This window comes from Leuciscus leuciscus (genome assembly GCF_965113295.1).
Source record: "Leuciscus leuciscus genome assembly, chromosome: 4".
Taxonomy (NCBI): domain Eukaryota; kingdom Metazoa; phylum Chordata; class Actinopteri; order Cypriniformes; family Leuciscidae; genus Leuciscus; species Leuciscus leuciscus.
Genome location: NC_138728.1, coordinates 9,490,577 through 9,513,528, shown reverse-complemented (window position 1 = coordinate 9,513,528; position 22,952 = coordinate 9,490,577). Strand labels below are relative to the sequence as shown.

Here is a 22,952-nt window from a genome sequence, read left to right as displayed (position 1 = left end):
GTATGTGTATGTGCGCGACTCGAGTTTGTGTGTGTGTGTGCTCGCGTTTCATATAAGTATGTGCGTGGAGAGTTTGTGTGCGCGCGCGCGTCTCATATGAGTGCGTGAGCGACTTTAGGTGTGTCGTTGTGCATTTCATATGTATTTGTTTTATCAAAAACGAATAAATTATAGTTTTTTTTTTTTTTTATAAAAGGAAAAGGAATTTACAAAGGAAATGTTTACTGTTCATGTTTTTTTTTATTGTGTGGAAAAATCCCACTTAAAAAAACAGACCCCCATTAAATTTTTCCTCTCGCGCACCCCCTGGTGGTAGCTCACGTACCTCACACTTTGGGAATCCCTGATTTAGGGGGATCTGAGTCTTTGTCATGTTCGTCATCTGCGAGGGCTGGAAGCGGGATTCGTTTTGCAACTGGCCGAGTGTATATGTGACCGATCACGGAAAGTAGGGACACAAGTCGGTTCTGGGACATTTTGAGTTATTCACAGATTCTGAAAGTGTAGTCTCCAAGCTTTCCAACGATGTGTAACACATGGAGATCTGATAATATTTGGATAAGTTATGGCCATTTGAAGGTAGGCACTCAAAAAACCTCAAAGGGTAGAAAACAGCCTCTAAAGATTGTGAAGTTCTCACCTCTCTCTCCTGCTGGGAGTGACAATAGGGCTCATTTACATCTCATTTAGATAAGCCATACCCCCTGTAAAGCTCCCCCTGTAAAGCTGTAAGCACAGGGGGGAGCAGAAAGGTCAGGAAAATGTGCCATCAAAGAAGAAAGAAAAAACAGTTTGCAAACAGGTAATATATAAATAAATGTCTCTTAGCATCTACCGATAAAACTGTATAGGCAACTCTTGTGTACACTGAATAAAAAATAAGATAAACTCTAGACAATGTTCAAATCAAAAACAGGATGTGCTATGTGATATATATATATATATATATATATATATATATATATATATATATATATATATATATATATACACACAGTATGAGTAGGCTATGAATCCAAGTATGAATCAGAATCAGAATAGATTTTATTGCCATTGTCAATGAAAGGTTTCACAGACTAGGAATTTTCTTCGGAATTTTCTTCAAACTTTTGCTAATAATAAATAATAAGCAATAAACGATGGAAATAGGCATAGGCGTAATTTGCGGGTGGGACGGATGGGACATGTTCCCACCACTTTTTAAAACATCTCGCGACACGAATGTACCAATTCTACAAATAAATGAAACATCTCCAGTTAACTGGCAGATCATTCATTTCGTTCGTTTTTTAAATAAGATACTAGCGCTGAAATGTGTTTTTTTTAAATCAAGTGATCAAAGTGCTCGTTGCCGCTGCGATCAGTGGCGCAGATACAGTGTTTTCTCGTGTGGCTCGCGCACACACCGCATTGTCTTCACTCGACGCGCGCTTCAATCCGTTGCGTTGCGGATACTCTCTATTCGTTCTTTTGAAATAACAAAACATAATGCAAACGTTTGCGTGTCCCTGCTTGATATACAACCACTGATGAACATAATCGTTTTGATGAGAGAAAAAAACTATACGAGAAAAAAAAAACCTATACTAGGGTGGATTCGAACACAAACCCTCTGTTACGGCTGGCGATAGCTCTACCACTAGACCATTAAGCATCTCATTAAACGACAAATTAAACCCCATTAAGCTACTATTTAAATCGATTGCTGGACATCGTAATGTTATTGGTGTCCATCTTCATTGAATTTTGAAATCAGATAGAGCCGGCCAGAGCGCTGCATAATAAGTAGCCACGCCGGCTTATTCAGTATGGAAATAAACACCGACAATGACACGCCCATACTGCGTGCTAGAATCTCCGAAAAACAAGCCGATTTCAAACTCAAAATGATCGCTTTTAAATATACCAATACTGCTATCTCAAACATGGAGAGGCTTCTTCTTGATCTCAACTAACAGATTCTGCAAAAAAACGAAAATCACCAATTTTGAAAAAAACGCTTCTTTCTCATTTTGCTCGAAAGTTGTGCTGCCGACTTGTGTCCCTGGTTTCCGTGACGGGTCACACATTTTATTCTTCACTTGGATTTCCACTGCTCTGATATGACCATCTGATCCGGGAAAGGTCTTAACTACTTTGCCGACCAACCACATGGCACGTGGGAGTTGTAGGTCTACAAGCATAGCAATAGTTCCTGGGGAAATGTCACTCGTATCTTTACACCATTTGTGACGAGCTTGGAGTGCTGGTAAGTAGTGGCGAATAAAACTTGACCAAAATTGATCGGTTAGCACCTGGCTTTGCCTCCATCTCCGCCGCCCCATGAGCTCTGTAGCTGGATATACAACAGGTGGTAATGAACTATCAGGCCGCCCCATGAGTAGGTAATTGGGCGTGACTGGGTCAAAGTCAGCTACATTGGAAGATGTGTACCCAAGAGGTTTACTGTTCAGGATCCCTTCCACTTCAATAAGCACTGTCAGGAGCACTTCCTCAGATACTGTCTGTGAGCCGATGGTGATACGAAGAGCATTCTTTACCAAGCGGACCTCTCGTTCCCAGGCACCCCCGAAGTGTGGGGCACTTGGTGGGTTGAAATGGAAAGATATTTTCTGCCTGGCCAGATGCTGTTGCAGTTGAGGGCTGAGGGATGCAAAGGCCTCTCGAAGTTCTCTTTCTCCACCATGAAAGTTTGTGCCATGGTCTGAGAACAATTCACATGGTTTGCCACGACGGGCTACAAACCTCCGCAGGGCCATTAGGAAAGAATCAGTATCTATAGAGGTAAGCAAGTCGAGGTGAACACATCTTGTGGTGAGGCACTTAAAGATTATCCCCCATCTCTTCTCACAGCGCCTTCCAATTTTGATTTGAAATGGTCCAAAACAGTCCAGGCCCGTACTATAGAAAGGTGGTTCCTGCAGTCTCAGTCTGGCTGGTGGCAGATCTGCCATCTTTGGAATGACTGGTTTGCCTTTCCACTTGTGACATTCTTTGCATCGATGTTGATGCCTACGGATGGCTTCACGCCCTCTCAGTACCCAAAATTTTCGCCGTATTTCCGCAAATACTCTCTCTGGTCCGGGGTGGCATAGCTTGTCATCATAGTCTTTTACTAGTAGTTTGGTGACTGGGTGATAAGGATCTAGCACTATAGGGTGGATCACTGATGGCTCAATTCCTTCTGCATGACGAAGACGGCCGCCAACTCGGATGACCTGGTAAGACTCATCATATTCTGGGGCTAAGGTTAACAGTTGACTGGTGGGGAGTATTGGTCTTTTTGCTTTGAGTAGTCTGTAGTCCTCAGAGAAACTATCAATTTGTGATTTCCGAAAGAGGAGCATTTCCGCAGCTTGGTAGTCTGTCGCAGATGGGGTTTCATTGGTTTTATGAATTTGAACTGTTGCTTCAACGAGGTCACTCCAGGAAGTATAGTTTGCAGGGTCAGGAATGTTAGGGGCAGTAGTTTCTGTCAGTAATCCACAGAAAATACCCTTTCGCTGTTCGTCTTTATCCATGGGAGCTTGTATAGGAGGAGTAACTGGCCATTCCGATTCGGGTCTGAGCAAGTATGATGGACCTTGGCTCCACCTATTGGGTATTGATAGCTCTGCAAGCGTTCTACCTCAGGTAAGGTCATCAGCTGGGTTATTGTGCGAGTCTACGTACCTCCAGGTACATCCAGTAGTCAGTTCCTGGATCTCTGCAATCCTCGTCTCAACAAATACTTTGAATCTGCAGGATTCAGAGGTTATCCATGCAAGGACAGTTGTGGAGTCTGTCCACATGACCACTTTACTGATTTCTAAAGTGAGTTCAGTTTCAAGGAGTTTGGCCAGCTGAGCACCATTCAATGCCCCACATAATTCCAGTCGGGGAATGGTCTGTTGTCGCTTAGGAGCAACTTTGGATTTCCCCATAATGAAGGCTAGCTGAACTTGGCCTTGTGGATCTTCTGTTCGTAGATAGGCGACGGACCCATATGCCTTCTCCGAAGCGTCACAGAATATGTGAATCTGTCTGGTAACCTTAGACTGGTCTGTATTTTATGTCACAAGACAACGAGGCAGTGTAATGGTGGCCAGGTTAGGGAGTTCCTTTTCCCAGTTATTCCAGGATTCCAGGAGGTCCTCAGGCATATTAGGGTCATCCCATTCTCTCTGCTTACCCCACAGTCTCTGAACCAGCAATTTAGCCCGTGTGGTGAATGGAAGGATAAAGCCAAGGGGATCATACTGAGTTGCTAATACTCTATAGATGTGACGCAGAGTACATTTTTCTGGCTTTACCTGGCGGGGCTTATAACCGAATGTGTCAGATTGACAGTGCCATTTTAATCCTAAAGTGGATTCCTGGGTGTCATTTCGGGCTTGGGACAACCACAGCTCAGTGCTGTCAGATAATGCTTCAGTTGGCAAATGCTCAATCACACTAGGCACATTACTTGCCCACTGACGGAGTTGGAAACCTCCAGTGGCAAGGAGTCCACACAGTCTATCCACTAGTTGTTTGGCCTCTTGAGGGGATGAAACACTTTGCAGACAGTTATCTACATAGAAGTTCTTCTCAACTGTGGATCTGACCTCATCACCAGCTTCACTGTGGTCATTGACATGCCGATGCAAAGCATAAATGGCACAACACGGGCTGCAAGTTGTACCAAAGGGTAGCACCTGCCACTCAAATATGTCCGGAGGCCTGTCTCTGTCCAGGTCACGCCACACAAAGCGCAGGAGATGTTTATCTTTAGGTAGAAGGCGGACCTGGTGAAACATTCCCTTGATGTCACCATTCACAGCCACCGTATGCTCACGGAAGCGTAGAAGGACACCCAGCAAGGATGGGCCTAGAGCTGGACCAGGCAGCAGGAAGTCATTCAAAACTTGGCCTTGATACTGAAATGAACAGTTAAAAACTACACGGTTCTTGCCATTATGCTGAACTAGATGGTGAGGTAGGAACCATGACTCACTCTCGTTGCTGATTTCATTGGGGGAAAGTTTTACAGCATAGCCAGCGACTTTCAGCTTCGTTATTTCTTCCTTATATGCAGCAGCTTTGACTGGATCTCTCTCAAGGCACCTTTCAGTGTTCCTTAAATTAGGCAGCACTGCTTCCATTGAGGCCTGAAGGAGTGGCATGTCTTTCTTGCGCAGTAAAGGGGTGGCATATTGATACACTTCATCAACTGATACTCTTGTGGTCTGAGTTTGGAGAAGGTGTATAGCTTCTCGGTCTTGCTTTGATCGTGTGACTGACCTCTCTGATTTGATTGGAATGACATCAGCCTGCCAAAGCCTTTCCACATTTTGGAGCAACTCTGCCTGTGAAGGGCTAAAAGTGGCATGTAAACACTGCTGAGTGTTAAGCGTTACCTCCAGTACTCGAGCCGGACCTTGCAGAGCCCATCCCAGCCGTGTCTTAACAGCTGCTGGGCCCCCTGGTGGGCCAAGGCGAACTGGCTCTATTGTGGTAATAAGATGAGGATGGTCAGCTCCGATCAACAGCAATGGACGAGCCTTATGAATGGGCTGGAGTGGGAGGCCTTTCAAATAGCTGTATTTCTGCTGTAAGGTTGCCACAGGATATGAGTACTCTGCTAGGCTCAAGGATTCAGCTGTGAAGGCATTCTGGATTTTATAACTCTTGTGTGGTTGAGTGGGTGTTGAAATTCTGAAAGACACTGCTGAACCTTTGAGTGTAGTAAGATCGTGCCTGATGGTTCTTAAGGTTAAGTCCTCAGCCTTTCCTTTGAGTCCTAACATTTGAGCTGCTGATGACAGGAGAATCGTGCGCTCAGATCCGTCATCAAGTACGGCATAGGTGTCCAAACTCTGCCCGTTATGCTCCAGGACAACCCTAACCACCTTCAAAAGGACTCGTTTAGAACTTGGAGGTCTGTCCAAGTGTAGTGGTTTTGTGGTAGAGCTCACCAGACAAGTACCCTCATTTGCTGTCTTAACGTTGACGTCGTGTAAGATTTGTAAGTGTTTACCATTACACCTGTGGCAGGGCTTCTTTAAAGTACATTGTGCAGATCGATGTGAGCGTGCACACTTCCAGCATCTGTTTTTTGTCTTTATCCAGTCTATGATTTGGTCTTTAGTGAGTGCTTGGAATGTGGTGCACTGGCTCAGATAATGGTCTCTGTTATCACAGTATGGACAGAATGCATTGCTCTTTCCAAATTTATTTGCTGTTTGCCGTACCATCTCAGCTGAAGTTGTCTGATCTGCACCATGAAGGATTGTAGCTGGTCTGGACTTGAATCTGGGTTCTCTGCTTAGGTCAACTTTGTGCTTGACTCTGTCTCTCTGGGTTTTGTTTCCCCCGAAGCTATCATGGTCTTGACACCATGACTCAAACTTCAGCCACTTTGCCAGATCAATGAGGGTGTACACGGTACCAGGTTCATTGCTGATGCTCCTTCTAAAGGCTGCACGTAGCTCTGTAGGTAATTTAGTGAGAAGTCGCGCCACATGGGAACCACAGCGTAGTTCAACCTCTCCCTCTGACCCCAATGTCCTGAGGAGGCCTACTAGTGCTTGGACTTGGAGAGCAAAGCGTTCAAAGCTGACAGTGTCACCAGCCTGGATATCTGCAGAATCCATAACAGCTGCTATCTTGTTTAGAGCCAGTTGATGAGGACGGCCATATCTCTCAGTTAACGCCACCATGGTGTCTGTATATGGGGTAATCGAGTTCAAGAACGAGTCTGCTATCAGGCGTGCCTCCATTAGTTTCAAGTGGTCAACGAGCACCTGATATTTAAACAGTTCAGTTGCATCCTCTGGCAACAAGTTACCCAAAGCTAACTTTAGCCGGGTAAATTCACCTGGGTCTCGATGGATGAAGTGGGGTATGGTTGGCTGTGGACCCCTATAAGTTGTCTCCTGTCTAGTTGAACTGGAATGCCACACAACTGGTTTTGCTGGTGGTCCATAAGGTTGAGAATGGGAAGGAACAGCAGGCATTAGAGGAGTAGAGGATGTCAGTTTTGTTTTCACCTGCCGTGAGATCTCTTGGTTTCTAAAGGGGTTAGGCATGTTTGAAGGAACATGAGTCAATCCATCACTAGTAAAGCTGTCTGGGTAATGACTCCAGGCTGGGGATGGAACAAGATGAGCCTCAGTATCTGTAGCATCAAGATGTTCTTTTCTATGTGGGGTAGGAAGTCTGCGTGGGGCTGGTACTGGATGGACTTGAGGGGCTGGTCTAAGAACAGGTTGCTCAATATCTCTGTAGACAGTTCTAGGTGAAGGTAATGGAGGTGTTGGGGCTAAGGGCTGTGGTTTAGGAAGTGGAGAAGCTAAACTTGTTTGGTTTCTCATTAGCATTTCTTGCATACCTTTCTGGATCTCCAACAGTTGTCCGATTTCCTCCTTCATTGTTTCCTGTGCTTGACGAAGCTGTTTGTTCTCTCTTTCAAGGTCATACAATCTTTCCCTGGATTCCCTAGGCATTAAATAGGTCTCCATCTGTGGTGAATACTCATCTCTCTCCCTCCACTGATCTTTGATGAGATACCAGGACTTTCTTTCTGGGTCTCCTGCATCTAACGAATCAGGTGTTCGGCTGCCAGGCTCCTCGACTATACTTTGGTGACTGCAATCGTGCCCGCGTGCCATCCTTCTATCACTGTGCTGATAATTATCTTGCCCATGTGACTGCTGTGCCGTCTGAGAAGCTCTAGTTTGATTTGGATACTGAACTTCAAATTCTTCCAAGTAGGCTGGATGGCGGACTGAACGTCTAGGACGTGCACCTTGAGTCTGATATTCATCCATTCTGGTCCAGTGTAAGCACAATGATCCGGCTCGAAGGACCAAATGTTAATGATTTTACTTAGGACTGTATTGCACTGGTGTGTCGGTCAGAACACAGGAGGCAGGAATCAAAAGTAACAGTTTAATTAAGTCCAGCATGAATAATCAGCACAATGAACGGCACAGTCAGACCACAGGGCATTGCATGGAATTATCTTATCAGACGTGGTATCTGATGTAGTATGTTGTGTGGTATGGTGTCATTGACGCACAACTTAAACATATCCACTTTGACCATGAAAGTTAAGTTCAGTGCTGGAGAAACGCATGGTCGGCTCATCAGGAACAGAAAGTGACTGACATAATGGAGTAACAACTGATCTGATTAGTTGTTCCTTCCCAACAATATTGCTCCTGTTAAAGTCAGGGAGAAGAATGGCAGACAAAAAGCACCTTGGAGAAACTCAACAGCTGTGCAAAATATGAAAAGACAATGCAGAAAAGCAGAGCGCATGTGGCGGAAGACAAAACTTGTAGTCCATTATAACATCTACAAAGACAGCCTTCATGCTTTCAATATGGAACTAGGCAAAGCTAGACAGACTTTCTTCTCAAATATTATAAACAGCAATTTAAACAACACACGCACTCTTTTTGCTACTGTAGAGAGACTGACAAACCCCCCAAGCCAGATTCCCAGTGAAATGCTCTCAAACAGCAAGTGCAGTGAGTTTGCTTCTTTCTTCTCTGAGAAAATCAATAATATCAGAAAGGTGATCAGCACATCCTTGAGTTGCGCTGGGGTCAGACAGATCAGACCACCTGAGAAAGTAGTTACTATATCTGATTTCAAAGAAATTGATGGCAAAATTTGGGAAGAAACCGTACAGCACCTTAAAACATCAACCTGCGCTCTTGACACACTTCCCACATCTTTTTTCAAAAGTGTGTTAAACAGTTTAGAAGCAGATCTTCTAGAAGTGGTAAATGCCTCACTTCTCTCTGGGAGTTTTCCAAACTCATAGGCAAGATCATTGAAAAAGTTGTCTTCAATCAGCTGAACAAATTCTAATGCTCGAATGGATACTTTGACAATTTTCAATCTGGTTTCCGACCGCACCACAGCACAGAGACAGAGCTCATAAAGATAATAAACAATATTCGCTTAAATACTGATTCAGGCAAATTATCAGTGCTGGTACTACTCGACCTCAGCGCTGCATTTGACACTGTCGATCATAACATACTTCTTGACTGGCTGGAAAACTGGGTGGGGCTTTCTGGGATAGTCCTAAAATGGTTCAGGTCATACTTAGATGGGAGAGGTTATTATGTGAGTATAGGAGACCAAAAGTCTCAATGGACATCCATGACATGCGGAGTCCCTCAAGGCTCAATTCTTGCGCCACTCCTGTTCAACCTGTATATCGTCGCTGTCGGGCGGAATCCTCGTATCTCCAAAACCATTATTTTTCAGGAAATGAAAAAAACTGCATATTTTTTTAGTTATTAAACATTATATCGTTAAAGTTGGTATTATACCTTATATTGCTATCATATACTGTTGTATACCAACATTAACACAACATTTCCCTAAAATCATGTTTAATCGGAGATACGAGATTTATGACTTGGGAGCAGGGATATACGAGGTTACGCTGTCATTGATGGAACGGACACAGACGTCGCTGCTGCCAGCAGTGTTTATCAAAGTCTGCGGTCGCGTTCTGCCTTTTGATAAGAGATAAGGCTTTAAGAGCTATTCAAATCTAATGATTGTGGTTACATACATCTTCCTAAACTCCATTTTAAACGTTTAAGAGATATGAGTGATGCAATACCAAAATATTAGGCTGTCTAAAATAGGCGGAAATTAATATCTGCACGCAAACAAAATTGGCGGCCGCGTTGAGCCTTTTGACAAGAGAAAAGGCTTCAATAGTTAACCAAAGCAGACGACTGTGGTTACATACATCTTCCAAAACGTCTCGGGTTACGTATGTAACCCTCGTTCCCTGAGTAGGGAACGAGACGCTGCATCGATACTCGATACTTTGGGGAATGCCCTCGGCATGACGCGTCTGAAGTCTGTAATGGAACTATTCCAATCTTGATTGGTGCTCGTCACTCGTGACGTTGCATGTGACGGTGATCCGGAAGCTATAAAAGGGCAACGGAACATAGCCGTATCAGCTTTTAAAGGGTCGAAGCAAGTCATTCTCAGGAGCACGAAAAGTGTGGCCGAGAGATGCAGCGTCTCGTTCCCTACTCAGGGAACGAGGGTTACATACGTAACCCGAGACGTTCCCTTTCGTAAAGGGAACTCCCGCTGCATCGATACTCGATACTTTGGGGAACGAATACCCACGCCGCCACACTGAGAGACCCTGCCCTGGTGTGAAGCAATCTGGCACACTCAAGACATGAGAACTTGTGAACCTGGTGTAGAGGACAGATCCAGACTGTAATGTTTGATGAAGGTGTGTGGGGAGGCCCAGCCAGCGGCATCACAGACCTCTTGAAGAGAAACCCCTGCTAGCAAGGCTCTAGAGGATGCCACTCCTCTGGTTGAGTGAGCTTTTATCAGGAGAGGTGAAGGCAGATTGCGCACCTCGTAAGCTGAAGAAATAGCCTCTACTATCCACTTGCTAATAGTCTGCTTGGAGACCGGGGAGCCCTTCTTGGATAACCCAAAACACACAAACAGCTGGTCCGACTTCCTCCAGCCCGAGGTCCTATGTACATAGGCCTCAAGAGCTCGGACCGGGCATAACAAGTGTAACTTAGCTTGATCAGCCGACACATGCGGTGGAGGATGAAAGGCCGGAAGGATTATAGACCGTGCCACATTTGTGGGCACCTTAGGCACGTAGCCAGGTCTAGGGTGGAGAATGGCTCTCACTCTGCCAGGAGAGAACTCGAGGCAAGAGGGAGCCACAGATAGCGCCTGCAGGTCGCCAACTCGTTTCAGGGAAGTAATAGCGAGCAGGAAGGCTACCTTAAAGGATAAAAATTTCTCAGACACTTTATCCAGGGGTTCGAAGGGTGCCAGGGATAAACCTTCGAGGACCACTGCCAGGTCCCACGTGGGGACCCTAGGCTGGATAGCAGGCCTCATCCTCCTGGCTCCACGAAGGAAACGAATTATGAGTGGGTGTGTCCCCAGCGTGCCCACCCCTAAAGGCGTGTGGAAGGCTGATATAGCCGCCACATAGACCTTAAGCGTGGACGGGGAGAGCCCGTCAGAGAAACGATTCTGGAGGAACTCCAGTACTGAAGCCACTGGGCAGTTAACTGGGTCCAACTGATGTTCTCTGCACCATAAAATAAAAATTTTCCATTTAAATGCATAAAGTTTCCTCGTGGAGGGGGCTCTGGAGTTTACAATGGTCTCAACAACCTCGGTTGAGAGACCAGAATTTATGAATTGGTCCCCCTCAGGGGCCAATCCAGTAGCTTCCTGGGCTACCGCCAAGGGTGAAATATCATGACCTTGGGCTGAAGAGGGAGGACCATCCTGATCCGGATTCACCGCGGAAGGCCTGCCAGAAGGGCCCAGATGTTTGGAAGCCATATTTGGGCCTGTCAGTACAGGGCCACTAAGAGTAAGCTGATCCCGTACGGCTGATCTTGTACTCTAGAACCCCCGGGGGCAGAACAATCGGGGAAAGTATACACAGACATGGCCTCAACCATGTCTGTATCATGATATCCAAACCTAGCAGAGCTGGAAGAGCATGGGAGAGGTGGCGCAGAAGGTGGCCGTCCACATAAAGGGGAAACAGGAGCACCTCTGACAAACCGACCTCCATCCCGGCTAAAGCCAACTTGGGGTGGAGTTCGAAATCCCCGGGCTGCAGCCCCTGCCTCGACAGGATGACTGCCCCCTCTTTGATCAGAGAGACCATCGACATAGTGTCTGTCAAAAATAGAACCTAATGGTCTCTCTGAAGTTTCCTCAGACCCTGTGTTTCCAACACAGGTACTAGGAGCAGGAACCATAACTTCCTCCCCATGATCAGAAAACGAGGGCATGTGCGCGTAACTCTGGTCATGCGGAGTGGGTTCCCTCTCGGGGAAAACCCATTGGTCCTGAGCCACTACTACAGGGCCCCCATGTACAGCAGGCCAAAGAATAGTATGTTGAACACTGCTGCCAGCGAGCCCACTCTTTAATAAGGTCACGTAGTGGTGGCCTGGCCTAGCTTGATATTCATGACTATGGTAAGGAAGATGAGTGTCTGAGCTGGAGACAATTGTGCCTGCATCATGACTATAACCTACACCGCCCCCAGGAATCGGTTTCTCTGAAGAGGCACTGGTGATTTTTCCTAGACTCTGAGCCATATTCCCTAGCACCTCACGAGACTCGAAACAACACCTCGGTGTTGAACCGTATGCTCTAGTAGTCAATGGACAGGAATGAGGATGCCCTGAAGACTCCATGGAGCTAGGACAGTGACCATGCATTCCGAGGAGGTGCGGGGATACAATACTAGGCCGAATGGAAGAATCCGGAACTGATGTGCTTTTCCCCCAAAAGCAGATCTCGGAAACTTCCCGTGATGGGGTTAGAAGGGAATGAGGAGTTAAGGGCCTTGTGGATCTATCACGACAGACCAGTCCTCGGAGCTGGTCTGACTGACAGTCGGAATCTTGAATCTGAACCCCCTCGGAGGTTGATCCATTACCCTGAGATCCGAAACAAGGCCTTACTCCCCTTCCCTCACAGGAACTATGAAGTACCGGCTGTAGAACCCGGGCTCCCGAAACCGAGGAAGAGCTCACCTTGAGGTTTCCTTTGTTAAGAGAGACTTGACTTCCTGTTCCAAGAACCAACCCTGCTCGGGGCTGGTAGACATGTGAACCACCCTTAGTAGATAATATTTTTATATTAGCTCCGCTGTAAGCAGGACCCTCCAGGCTATATTTTGAAGACCCCTCGGGGTGTCTAAATATGCTATTATGGGGACCAGTCCCTCGAGACTGGCCTTGGCTAAAAATGTTCAAATGGTTTCGGTGACCTGAAGCAGCTAACTGGCAGGAACTAACCGAAATATGCTCTCTACAGACCTCCTGAGAGGCGGCGAACTCGACAGGGCCGCAACGTTTCCGGGCAGATACTGCGATTTGTGTTCGCTGGAAGCCGATGTGTCCCGAAGCGCCATCGGCGGCGGGAAGTAAACATCGATTTCCTAAGGGCTGTATAAGGGGGCGAGACTCCAGTACTCGCTCTCCTGGGGGAACGGCCATAAGGGTCTGCGTGTTACGACAAGACCTCTTAGTTGAAGCCATCTTAGCCCGAGAGACAGTCCTCAGACCTGTCCTCGATATAGAGGGCTTCATACGAGAATGTCTCTTCTGGCCCCAAGCCTTATACGGGGGGGCACGAGAGGAAACCTTCTCAAAATATGTTGAACTGGCGGCTGTCCCCTGAGGCTGCCCCCTGGCAGCAACCCCATGAGACCTAGATTGACAACTGGGGATAGCTGATTGTCCCTCTGCCTCCTGAAACCTTTCGACAACGGTTCTCGCCGCGTCGCCAAAGAGGCCAGAAGGTGAAAGGGGGGCATCGAGAAGGAAAGCCCTGTCCTTCTCCTCGATCCCCAAGCGATTAAGCCATAAATGTCTCTCTGTGACGACTATTGCTGCCATAGAACGGCCAATAGCACGAGCCGTCTCCTTAATAATACGGAGAGATAAGTCAGCTACTCTACGAAATTCAGTAATACCGTTGAGTGAGACCTCCCAGTTATCATCCACCTCTTTGAGGAGGTCAGCCTGGTATGCCTGTAATAACCCCATCGTGTGTAGGCATGCACCGGCTCGACCCACCGCCATATAAGCTTTCCCTAACAAATTCGATGTACGAGATTTGGAGGGAAGTGTCTGAGCTATCAGGGGTGACGCAACGTCAGGGAGAAAATATTTCGCAAAATATTCCTCAACCCGAGGCATCACCCCATAACCATTCTCATTAGATTCCCTAATAGATGAGTAAATATATACATGGGGGGAAAATAATTGAGATGAACATGGATTTTCCCACGATCTCGATACCTCAGTATGAAGATCAGTGAAAAAGGGAAGGCTCTGACACAAAGATTGTGACTGGGTCTGCAGGAAGCGCTCATCCATTTTATTTTTCTTAGTCGCTTCCTGCTTATTATATGGCCATTCAACGTTTAATTTAACCACTGCCCTGGTCACAACCTCCAGCAATTCCTCAATAACGGGAATATGGGGTGGCGAATCCCCATATTTATGTGATTCAGTGTTGATAATATCTAACCCCTCGGAGCCAGATAAATCAAACGCTGTGTCTTTAACACGGTCGGAAGAAGCCGCAGCGCGGGCTTCCGAACCGTGCGCGAGACCAGTGGAGCTGGTTAATAAACACTGAGAAAGGGTCGCAACCGTCTCAGTGTTATCTGCCAGCTCCACGTGCGAATCCCATGCATACAAGCGGCGCGCTGCCTCAACAGACGCGGGGCCTGATGCACTGGAAACGCGAGCCTGATCTGATTGATCGAACAAGCTCAAACGGGAGCGGAGCTCTCTCATAGATAGCTGAAAACAGTTTGCACAGACAGCGCCCTCGAGCACTGCCCGTGCATGCTCCACTCCCAGACAAACAACACAAAACGAGTGCGTGTCACCCTCGCTCAAATAGCGCGAGCAAGGGGACGCACACCGCCTGAGTCGTTTCTCTATATTCGCCATATATATATTGAGATAGACAAACAACACCAAATAAGACAATACAGTCACACAGAACGCTTGCTGAAGACAGAAAGCTGATACGGCTATGTTCCGTTGCCCTTTTATAGCTTCCGGATCACCGTCACATGCAACGTCACGAGTGACGAGCACCAATCAAGATTGGAATAGTTCCATTACAGACTTCAGACGCGTCATGCCGAGGGCATTCCCCAAAGTATCGAGTATCGATGCAGCGGGAGTTCCCTTTACGAAAGGGAACTCCATTTTAAAGGTTTAAGAGCTATAAGTGAAGCAGAACAAAAAATGATGAGCTGACTAACGTTGTCTAATAGGTGGAAATTTGCCTAATCTGCACGCAAACTTACCTTCGTGGCTCACGGGCTTCCTTCTGCACCGAAGCATTACAGCTATCGATTTTTAACAAAACAAGCCTACTCAAATGTATCTAACCTAACTATTTTCACTCGTTATTGTCTAAAAAACAGACAGAGTAATGCAAAAATAGGCTTAACTTACTGGCGCCAGTAGACAGACCCTTTTTCTCCCATAAATAAAACCTGCTACTTGGGGTATTTTACATGCACAGTGCCAACTTCGAGTCAGTAAAATAATAATAAAAACAATATCCAATATCCAAAACTGGTATCCAAAACATTTAATTCAATTCAAGTATTATATTAGATACATTTTAAAACTTCAATGCACAAGTATAATAAGCCTAATAATAAGCCTAGTAATACGTAGACATTTAAAATACATCAATAACTGATATCATAGTTTAACACCGATAAAATCAGAGTTAAGGCTTGCTTTACGTGTTGCTCGACGAGGGTTTCTTAATCGTTGCGAGTTTCAATCCTGAGGAGACAAAATGCCGCGAGGCTCCAGGCCCGGAGTGAAGAAGAGGTGGAGTTACGAGGATTCTCAGACAGTTGAAGTGTCCAATTGAGTTACGAGATTTGCTCTCAAGCTATTTTCAACACTTTAGATTGGTTAATAATTTGTAAAAATAACAGAACCACGTGGGGACTGACCAATAGCATCGATTTGTGAAAAAATATGAAATTGACCAAATTTGGACATACAAGGTTTCCACCCGACAGCGACGATATGCTCCCAATGAGCCAAATAATGAGAAAGAACCAAACTGCTTACCACAGCTATGCAGATGACACACAGCTCTACTTAGCTCTAACGCCTAACGATTACAGCCCCATTGACTCCCTGTGCCAATGCATCGATGAAGTCAACAGTTGGATGTGTCAAAACTTTCTTCAGTAAAACAAAGACAAAACTGAAGTCATTGCATTTGGAAACAAAGATGAAGTTCTCAAGGTGAACGCATACCTTCACTCTAGGGGTCTAACAACTAAACATCAAGTCAGGAGTCTTGGTGTGACACTAGAGTCAGACCTTAGTTTCAGTAGTCATGTTAAAGCAATAACTAAATCAGCATACTATCATCTGAAAAATATTGCAAGAATTAGATGCTTTGTTTCCAGACAAGACTTAGAGAAACTTGTGCATGCTTTCATCACCAGCAGGGTGGATTATTGTAATGGACTCCTCACTGGCCTTCCCAAAAAGACCGTAAGACATTTGCAGCTCATACAGAACGCTGCCGCCAGGATTCTGAGCAGAACCAGAAAATATGAACATATCACACCAGTCCTCAGGTCTTTACACTGGCCCCCAGTTAAATTTAGGATTGATTTTAAAGTATTATTACTGGTATATAAATCATTCAATGGCCTAGGACCTCAATATATTGCAGATATGCTCACTGAATATAAACCCAACAGATCACTCAGATCATTAGGATCATATCAGCTAGAAATACCAAGGGTTCACTCTAAGCATGGCGAGTCCGCTTTCAGCTATTATGCCAGCCGCAGCTGGAACCAGCTTCCAGAAGAGATCAGATGTGCTCCTACTGTACTCACTTTCAAATCGAGACTCAAAACACATCTGTTTAGCTATGCATTTACTGAATGAGCACTGTGCCACTGTTCGTCCGACTGTTTATACTGTACTGTATTTTATTTTTCTAAGCTGTTTTAATTATTCTTATTTCTTTTAATTATTTTAATTTCTTCTATGTAAAGCACTTTGAATTGCCATTGTGTATGAAATGTGCTAAATAAACTTGTCTTGCCTTGCCTTGCCTTGCCTTGCCTAAATTAGCGTCATTTTGACCCGGACCATAAAAATCTTACCCAGAATTCGAACATAATGGTTAAACATTTTGTGGTAGAAAGATTGAAACAACTTAGAAAAGTCATTTTAACAGCATACTGTACATATACAATTTAAACATATCAGGTTGTATAAATTAATATCACTACATTATGATGAACAAGTCTCCGATATTAATTATCAACAATAGTATATTTAACAATAACCTAGATCAATGAATGTTTTAAAATAATGGTGTACTGTACATTATTTGGTCATGATACCTAATGCATTAACTAATGTTAACAAATTGAACCTTATTATGAAGTGTTACGAATCTTTCCTTTTCTTTCTTTGTTCCTTCAGGAGTCCGTCTTGTTGGAGGTTCTCGCTGCTCTGGGAGGTTGGAGATACTTGATGATCAGTCGTGGGTTTCAGTGTGTGACACTGCCTTTGACCAGCAGGATGCAAAGGTTGTGTGTAGAGAGCTGGACTGTGGGGCTCCTGTACAGGTGCTGGGAGAAGATGCTTTTGGCAAAGGAGACGCTCAGATGTGGACACAAGAGATTCAGTGCAGAGGAGATGAGTCTCAGATTCACCTCTGTTCAACATCACCATCACATGAAAACAACTGTTCTCATGACAGTGATGTTGGACTGTTGTGTGCAGGTTGAAATTAATTTCTTTTGAGTAAAATCAAATTTTAAAATGTTGTATGTTTTTTTATGTATTGTGTCTGTGTTTCTGCCCAATCTCATTTCTTTCTCGCTGTCCTCTGTCTCTTCATTTCTCATTTTCTCTGTTCAATAATTAGTTAATGTCAATGTGAGGCTGGTTGGTGGTCACAGTCGCTGTGCTGGTAGAGTGGAGGTTCTTCATAGAGGTCAGTGGGGAGCAGTGTGTGATGGTCACTGGGATATGACTGAAGCTGCAGTGGTGTGTAGAGAGCTGGACTGTGGAGAACCTGTAGATGCTCTGGGTGATGCTCGCTTTGGACAAGGATCAAGACTAACGTGGATGAATTATGTCATGTGTACTGGATCAGAGACGACACTGAAGAACTGTGGATCATCAAGACGGGGTAGAGAAGGCTGTTATCCTCATGGAGATGCTGGAGTCATTTGTTCAGGTAAACTGCTACAAATCCTGATTTGAAAATAATGAAAATAATGATTTTGGTAAAAATGTACCAGAATTCTTTTAATAAGCAATAAAAAATGCACATGTATAAAATAGCTTAAAAATAGCTAAAATAGCTAAAGTTATTCAATCAAAAGAAGAGAGTGATTTTCTGTTTTTCTTTTGTTGTTTGATTCATATTAACAGCATATACAACACTAGGTTTTGTACATAATGCTGCTTTCACAATACACAGATCTAATATATGTAATAAAATTGAGAAATAGTATGGTAAAAGGGAAAGAAAGCAAGACAAAATGTTGTGATAAAGGATGTTTATTAAAGTAATAATTTTATTTTATGTTAAAGAAGTTTGGCATAGTATTGGTTAAATGGTTACAGTATGTTTATTATGCTAGAACAGTAACATTCTTGGATTCACCAAGTTCATCAAAAAATTTAGCAATATTGCACACCGAGGAAAAATTTGATATAATATTAGAGTACAGCATATTAGAATACACAAATCATATTGTACTTCTGTACAGATCATTTATCACAATGATCTACAGCACAACTCAAGACTTTCAGTGATGAGAAAGAGACAGCAGAAGTGGATGCAGTTCAACGTGCTAATGAAAGGGTGATGTCAAAGAAGAAAAAGCAAAAGCCAAGTCAAGAGAACAATGGCTGTAGAGTTGTAGAGTTAGTCTGTCTTGTTATGTCTTGTAATGGGAAAAAAAAGGATGCTCTTTATGTGCTTGTTAAAGGAAATAAACAAGCTATACTGGGACTGAAAACCTGCATGCAGCTAGGTTTAATAAAGAGAGTCCGTATCATAAATAAAGAAGAACTGACATCTCAAGAGAAAAAGAAAAGTAAAGAAACCACTTCAGAAGGAGCTACACATAGCGACTGTGTTAGTGAATACAATGAGTTGTTCAAAAGGAATAGGGCGTTTAGCATGTCAATATAAGATAAATCTGAAGGAAAATGCAGAACCGGTCACTCACGCACAGCAAGAAAGGTGCCAATTGCATTAAATGAAAGACTGAGAGAGAAACTGGATACTCTGATAATAGAAGTGAGAGTGATGGTAGAGCTGGTTGGAGGAGCTGTCCGTCGATAGAACGGACCTGTTCATAGCATTTTCAGTGTGTCATCCTGAGACTGCTCCAGGGGAAAATCATCGTGGTCTGAGAGGTTTAGCCTTCCAAGCACGTTCTGTTCCCCATGCTCAGGTCTCGCTGGTCCTGGATCAGCTTCTCCTACCTGCGCGCTCACCCCCCTTCCCCGCTCTCTATTTCCCCAAGAGACATCTGCACAAAAGCACCACCCCAATAACTGATTAAAAGCTGGCCAATTGACCCTTTGCTAAGCCCCACCCTCCTTAGTCACTGTGGCTACGCCTGTCAAGCTTTTGCGCCTGGCACGTCTATTAACCCCTTAGCTGTCACCCCCCTTTTTGAGAATGGACATTAAAATGCACTATTCAAGCTTAAATGGTTGTAATTCAAGAATGCTTTGGAGTATAGACCCAAGTTTGGTCTTGTTTTAAAGGGAGAAAAAATGCAGATTATTACTGAGGTGAAAGCAAGTTATGGAAGTTTAAATTTACATTAAATCAAATATAATTTATTTAATATTTTTCTTTTATATAAAATATATATTTTACTAAATATGTTTTACAAAAAAATTACTATAAAAGCAAAGCCATATATCTAACAAAGTTGTGTTCCAAATTTGAAGTTGATATCACAAAAATTTTAGTTCCCATGAGATTTTGTTTAGGCGTATTACCAAAAATAGCCACCGGGTGTCATTGAATTCCATTGAATTTAACTGTATGCATTCTACCATAACAAATTAATAAATTTCTGTCCAAATATCACTTCTGTCACAAAATATGCAACCTTGAGACTCAGACCTTTCTGACAATATGTGTTTTGTCAAGATTAGAAAATATTTTGATCATAAATTATGAAACATGACGACGCCCAAAAGGGGAGGAGCCTGAGAAAATTATTTAGAGTACCGTTTCTATGGTAACACAATGTCCAATTTCAAAACAGTTTTCACAGGATGAATTCTGAGATCGTAAGCTTTCAAATGATACCTAATTTATGATAACTACTAAAATATGTGATGTAATAAAAAAGGCAATAAAAAAGATAATATTATATTTAAGAGGATAATATGTATATTATACTTTTTAGAGGATAATATTATTTAAATTTTTTTTTATTGACAAATTCTAGATTAAATGTTTTATTATGAACTTTTAGCATGAAAACCAAAGTTTCAATTATTAAAAGTGTGTGCGTCGACTTTTTGTGACAAACGGCAGAAACGCCTGTTATGATGTAGATTTTTTGAGGTGCGCTCTTGTCATAAATTAATCTATTACTGTTCCGGCATAAATTGTAACAAAAAACAATGCTGAAATATCTATTAAGGAGTCTTAGACCTTCCCAACGATATATAGTTTGTCATGACTAGATTAGGATTTAATAGTAATATAGTGAAGTAAATTTAGGTTGCCCGTATACGGGCAGGTATGTAGCACCGGTTTCAGACATTCCCAAGGAGATAATTAGTCATTTTTGGCGAACAGGTGAAAATCTGAGAGAGCAAGACAAAAGGGACTGCAGTATGCATTCGAGGGATATATCCACGACATAATATGCAAACGATTAGAGAATAATTTTATCAAAATTGAAGCTAAAGCCTATAACGTTAGGTCCCAGCACAAGCAGCAGCCGCCTCATACGCTGACCATTCAAATGGGAAACACACAAATTGAGGAACAGTTATGTGCATGCAGAGCAGGGTAAGTGAAATTTGAAAATATTCTAATATTTATAAATCAAACAGCTTATCCATAAGTACTGTGGAATAAACACAAGACATTAGCCTGACCACTTTGCAATGATAACATTATCCCGCTTATTTTTAGTGCGCCAGGCTACTGCTCACACGTCGTGGGTCATATAAGTGACTACTGTTATGAACTGATTAAGTTTGCATACCAACCTTTTCCTTGGAGATCTCCGGCAAGCCCCCTGATGTTACCTCCTTTTACTAACTACCTTTTACTTTTACTAGAACTAACACCGGGAGAGTCGCGATCGGATTGGGGTACTAGTTTTGCCATCGATTAACAAAATGCTGAAATATATTTTTAAGTAACGTTAAGTTATGTCAGTGAGCCTTCGTCTTGCCTTTAATCACACTGCTTGATCCATGAGCTGGACAATAACTTTATTCTAGATCTGCTATAAAGCCAAAACACTTTACTTTTAATTTCCTATTATCAATGTAAAGCTGCTTTGGAACAATCTACATTGTTAAAAGCGCTATATAAATGAAGATGACGCCCGGCATTTCTCCCCTTGGGTTTTAGGTTTCGGGAAGGGAACAAAATCCACCACCCCATCCAAACTTTTAGGATACCGGGTATCAGATTTGCACAATCCATACGCACAACGCTTCGGAATGTTTCCCTCGCTCGAAAGCTTGCCAGACCTCCCGCGCCTAGTTACGGTTGCTAAGCCACGATTGGCCTGTGGCGGTTTTCGGGCGTGGCTTAGCGAAGGGTCAATTTGTCCCCAAAATTAGCAGATGTTTGAGGTGCAGACTAACTGCCACCTCTACATTATTTTTTATCCCCAAAATTGGATAGTCACAGATATTAAGGGATATTTCTCCACATCTCTGTGCACACACCTCACCTGAACCATGCGGCTTTTATCCAATGCCCCCAGCTGAATCAGGCTTTGATGAATGGAGGTTTGGTTACAACCTCAATCCACCAAAGCCTGATAAGTACCCCCCTTAATACTCACAGGTATTTGGTACAACCCAGCCTGACGAGGACGGCCTGCGGGTGTTCAGAACCCGGAATAGTGTCCCCACCTCCATTACTGGACAACTGTCAACAAATGTCCTTGGTCCCCAAAATCCCAACATGCCAGACCAGGCCTCCCCGCCGCCCTCGTGGCAGGAAGGGGTCAAGAAATTGACGTGGGGAGAGCGGGGAAACAAGAGCTGATGCGGCGGCCGGGCTGACTGGTCCGTCCCTCTGGGCAGAGCTCTTGGGCAGCGGGGCCGAGTTCGAGGAGGGAGGCTACCTCGGGACCGGGGGAAAGGGACAGATTTAGCGAAAGAGAGAGAGAAAGAGAGAGGGAAACCACAGGGGAGGAGAGAGAGAGATCGAGTGACAGTTGATAGGGGTTCGCTGACCCCGGGGCATGCCACCATCTGGTCCTCTTCCAGTTGGATGGCCCGATCCAGCTTGGTCTGCCAGTGGCACTGGACCCATTGCGCTGTCTTCTTGGGCAGGCGCGCAATGAACTGTTCCAGTACCACCTTATCAATGAGTTGATCAACGTCGCTTTGCCCAGCCAACAGCCATTTGCGGCAGGCGTCCTGGAGCTGCTGAACCATCTCAAAGGGTGATCTTGGTAGACCAGGAGGTTCTGGACTGGCAGCTGCTGGGCGGCCCTTTGCAGCGGGATAAGGTGCACCGGCCAGTTGGTTTGTGGCCACTCACATGCCTCAAGCAGTCCTTTCAAAAAAGCTCCAGGAAGGCCTCAGGATCATCCTGAGGTCCTATCTTATTTAGGGACACATGAGTGGGAGTGGCCAGGCCAGGGGGAGTTCCTGACATCTGAACCTCCCGGTTAAGCGAGCTCCGAAACAGTTTCTGTAGCTTCCGTGGTACAAAAAGCCCCACAGAAGATGTGCAGATTCAAATGGACTCTATCAAAGCACAGATGCTAGTTAGCTAAGGAAACACTGAAAGATGAACAACTAAAGAGAGTGATAGGAATGATACATATGCCTGGTGAAGGAATGTTGGAAAAGCCATACAGGCTTTTCCAGGCAAGATGAACTGTCAGAGCTAGACAGAGTTCTGCTAAAGGAAAAACAATTGTTGTGCCTATCTTCTTGAGAGCACAGATGTTGAAACTTGTACACGAGGGACACTTGAGGATAGAGAAATGCAAGAGCCGGTGCTGTATTGGCCGGGCATGCACAGAGACATAGAAAAGATAAGTACAACATTGTGACGTATGCCGTAGCCACATATACTAGCAACCTAAAGAGCCAATTAAAACACACGACAAACCAAAGGAACTATGGGGAAAGGTTGGAATGGACTTA

The 22,952-nt window shown here is 44.3% G+C and overlaps 1 protein-coding gene across 1 annotated transcript in view; it reads left to right on the top strand.

Annotated features, from left to right (window-relative positions):
* The window catches only part of LOC309496258 (scavenger receptor cysteine-rich domain-containing protein DMBT1-like), a 106,169-nt gene that overhangs the window by 77,088 nt on the left and 6,129 nt on the right, over positions 1 to 22,952 (top strand). Inside the window, exons 6-7 of the mRNA XM_082166241.1 lie at positions 17,034 to 17,336; positions 17,482 to 17,796. Of these exons, the coding sequence (XP_082022367.1) occupies positions 17,034 to 17,336; positions 17,482 to 17,796 (618 nt within the window). The remainder of the gene's footprint in view (positions 1 to 17,033; positions 17,337 to 17,481; positions 17,797 to 22,952) is intronic.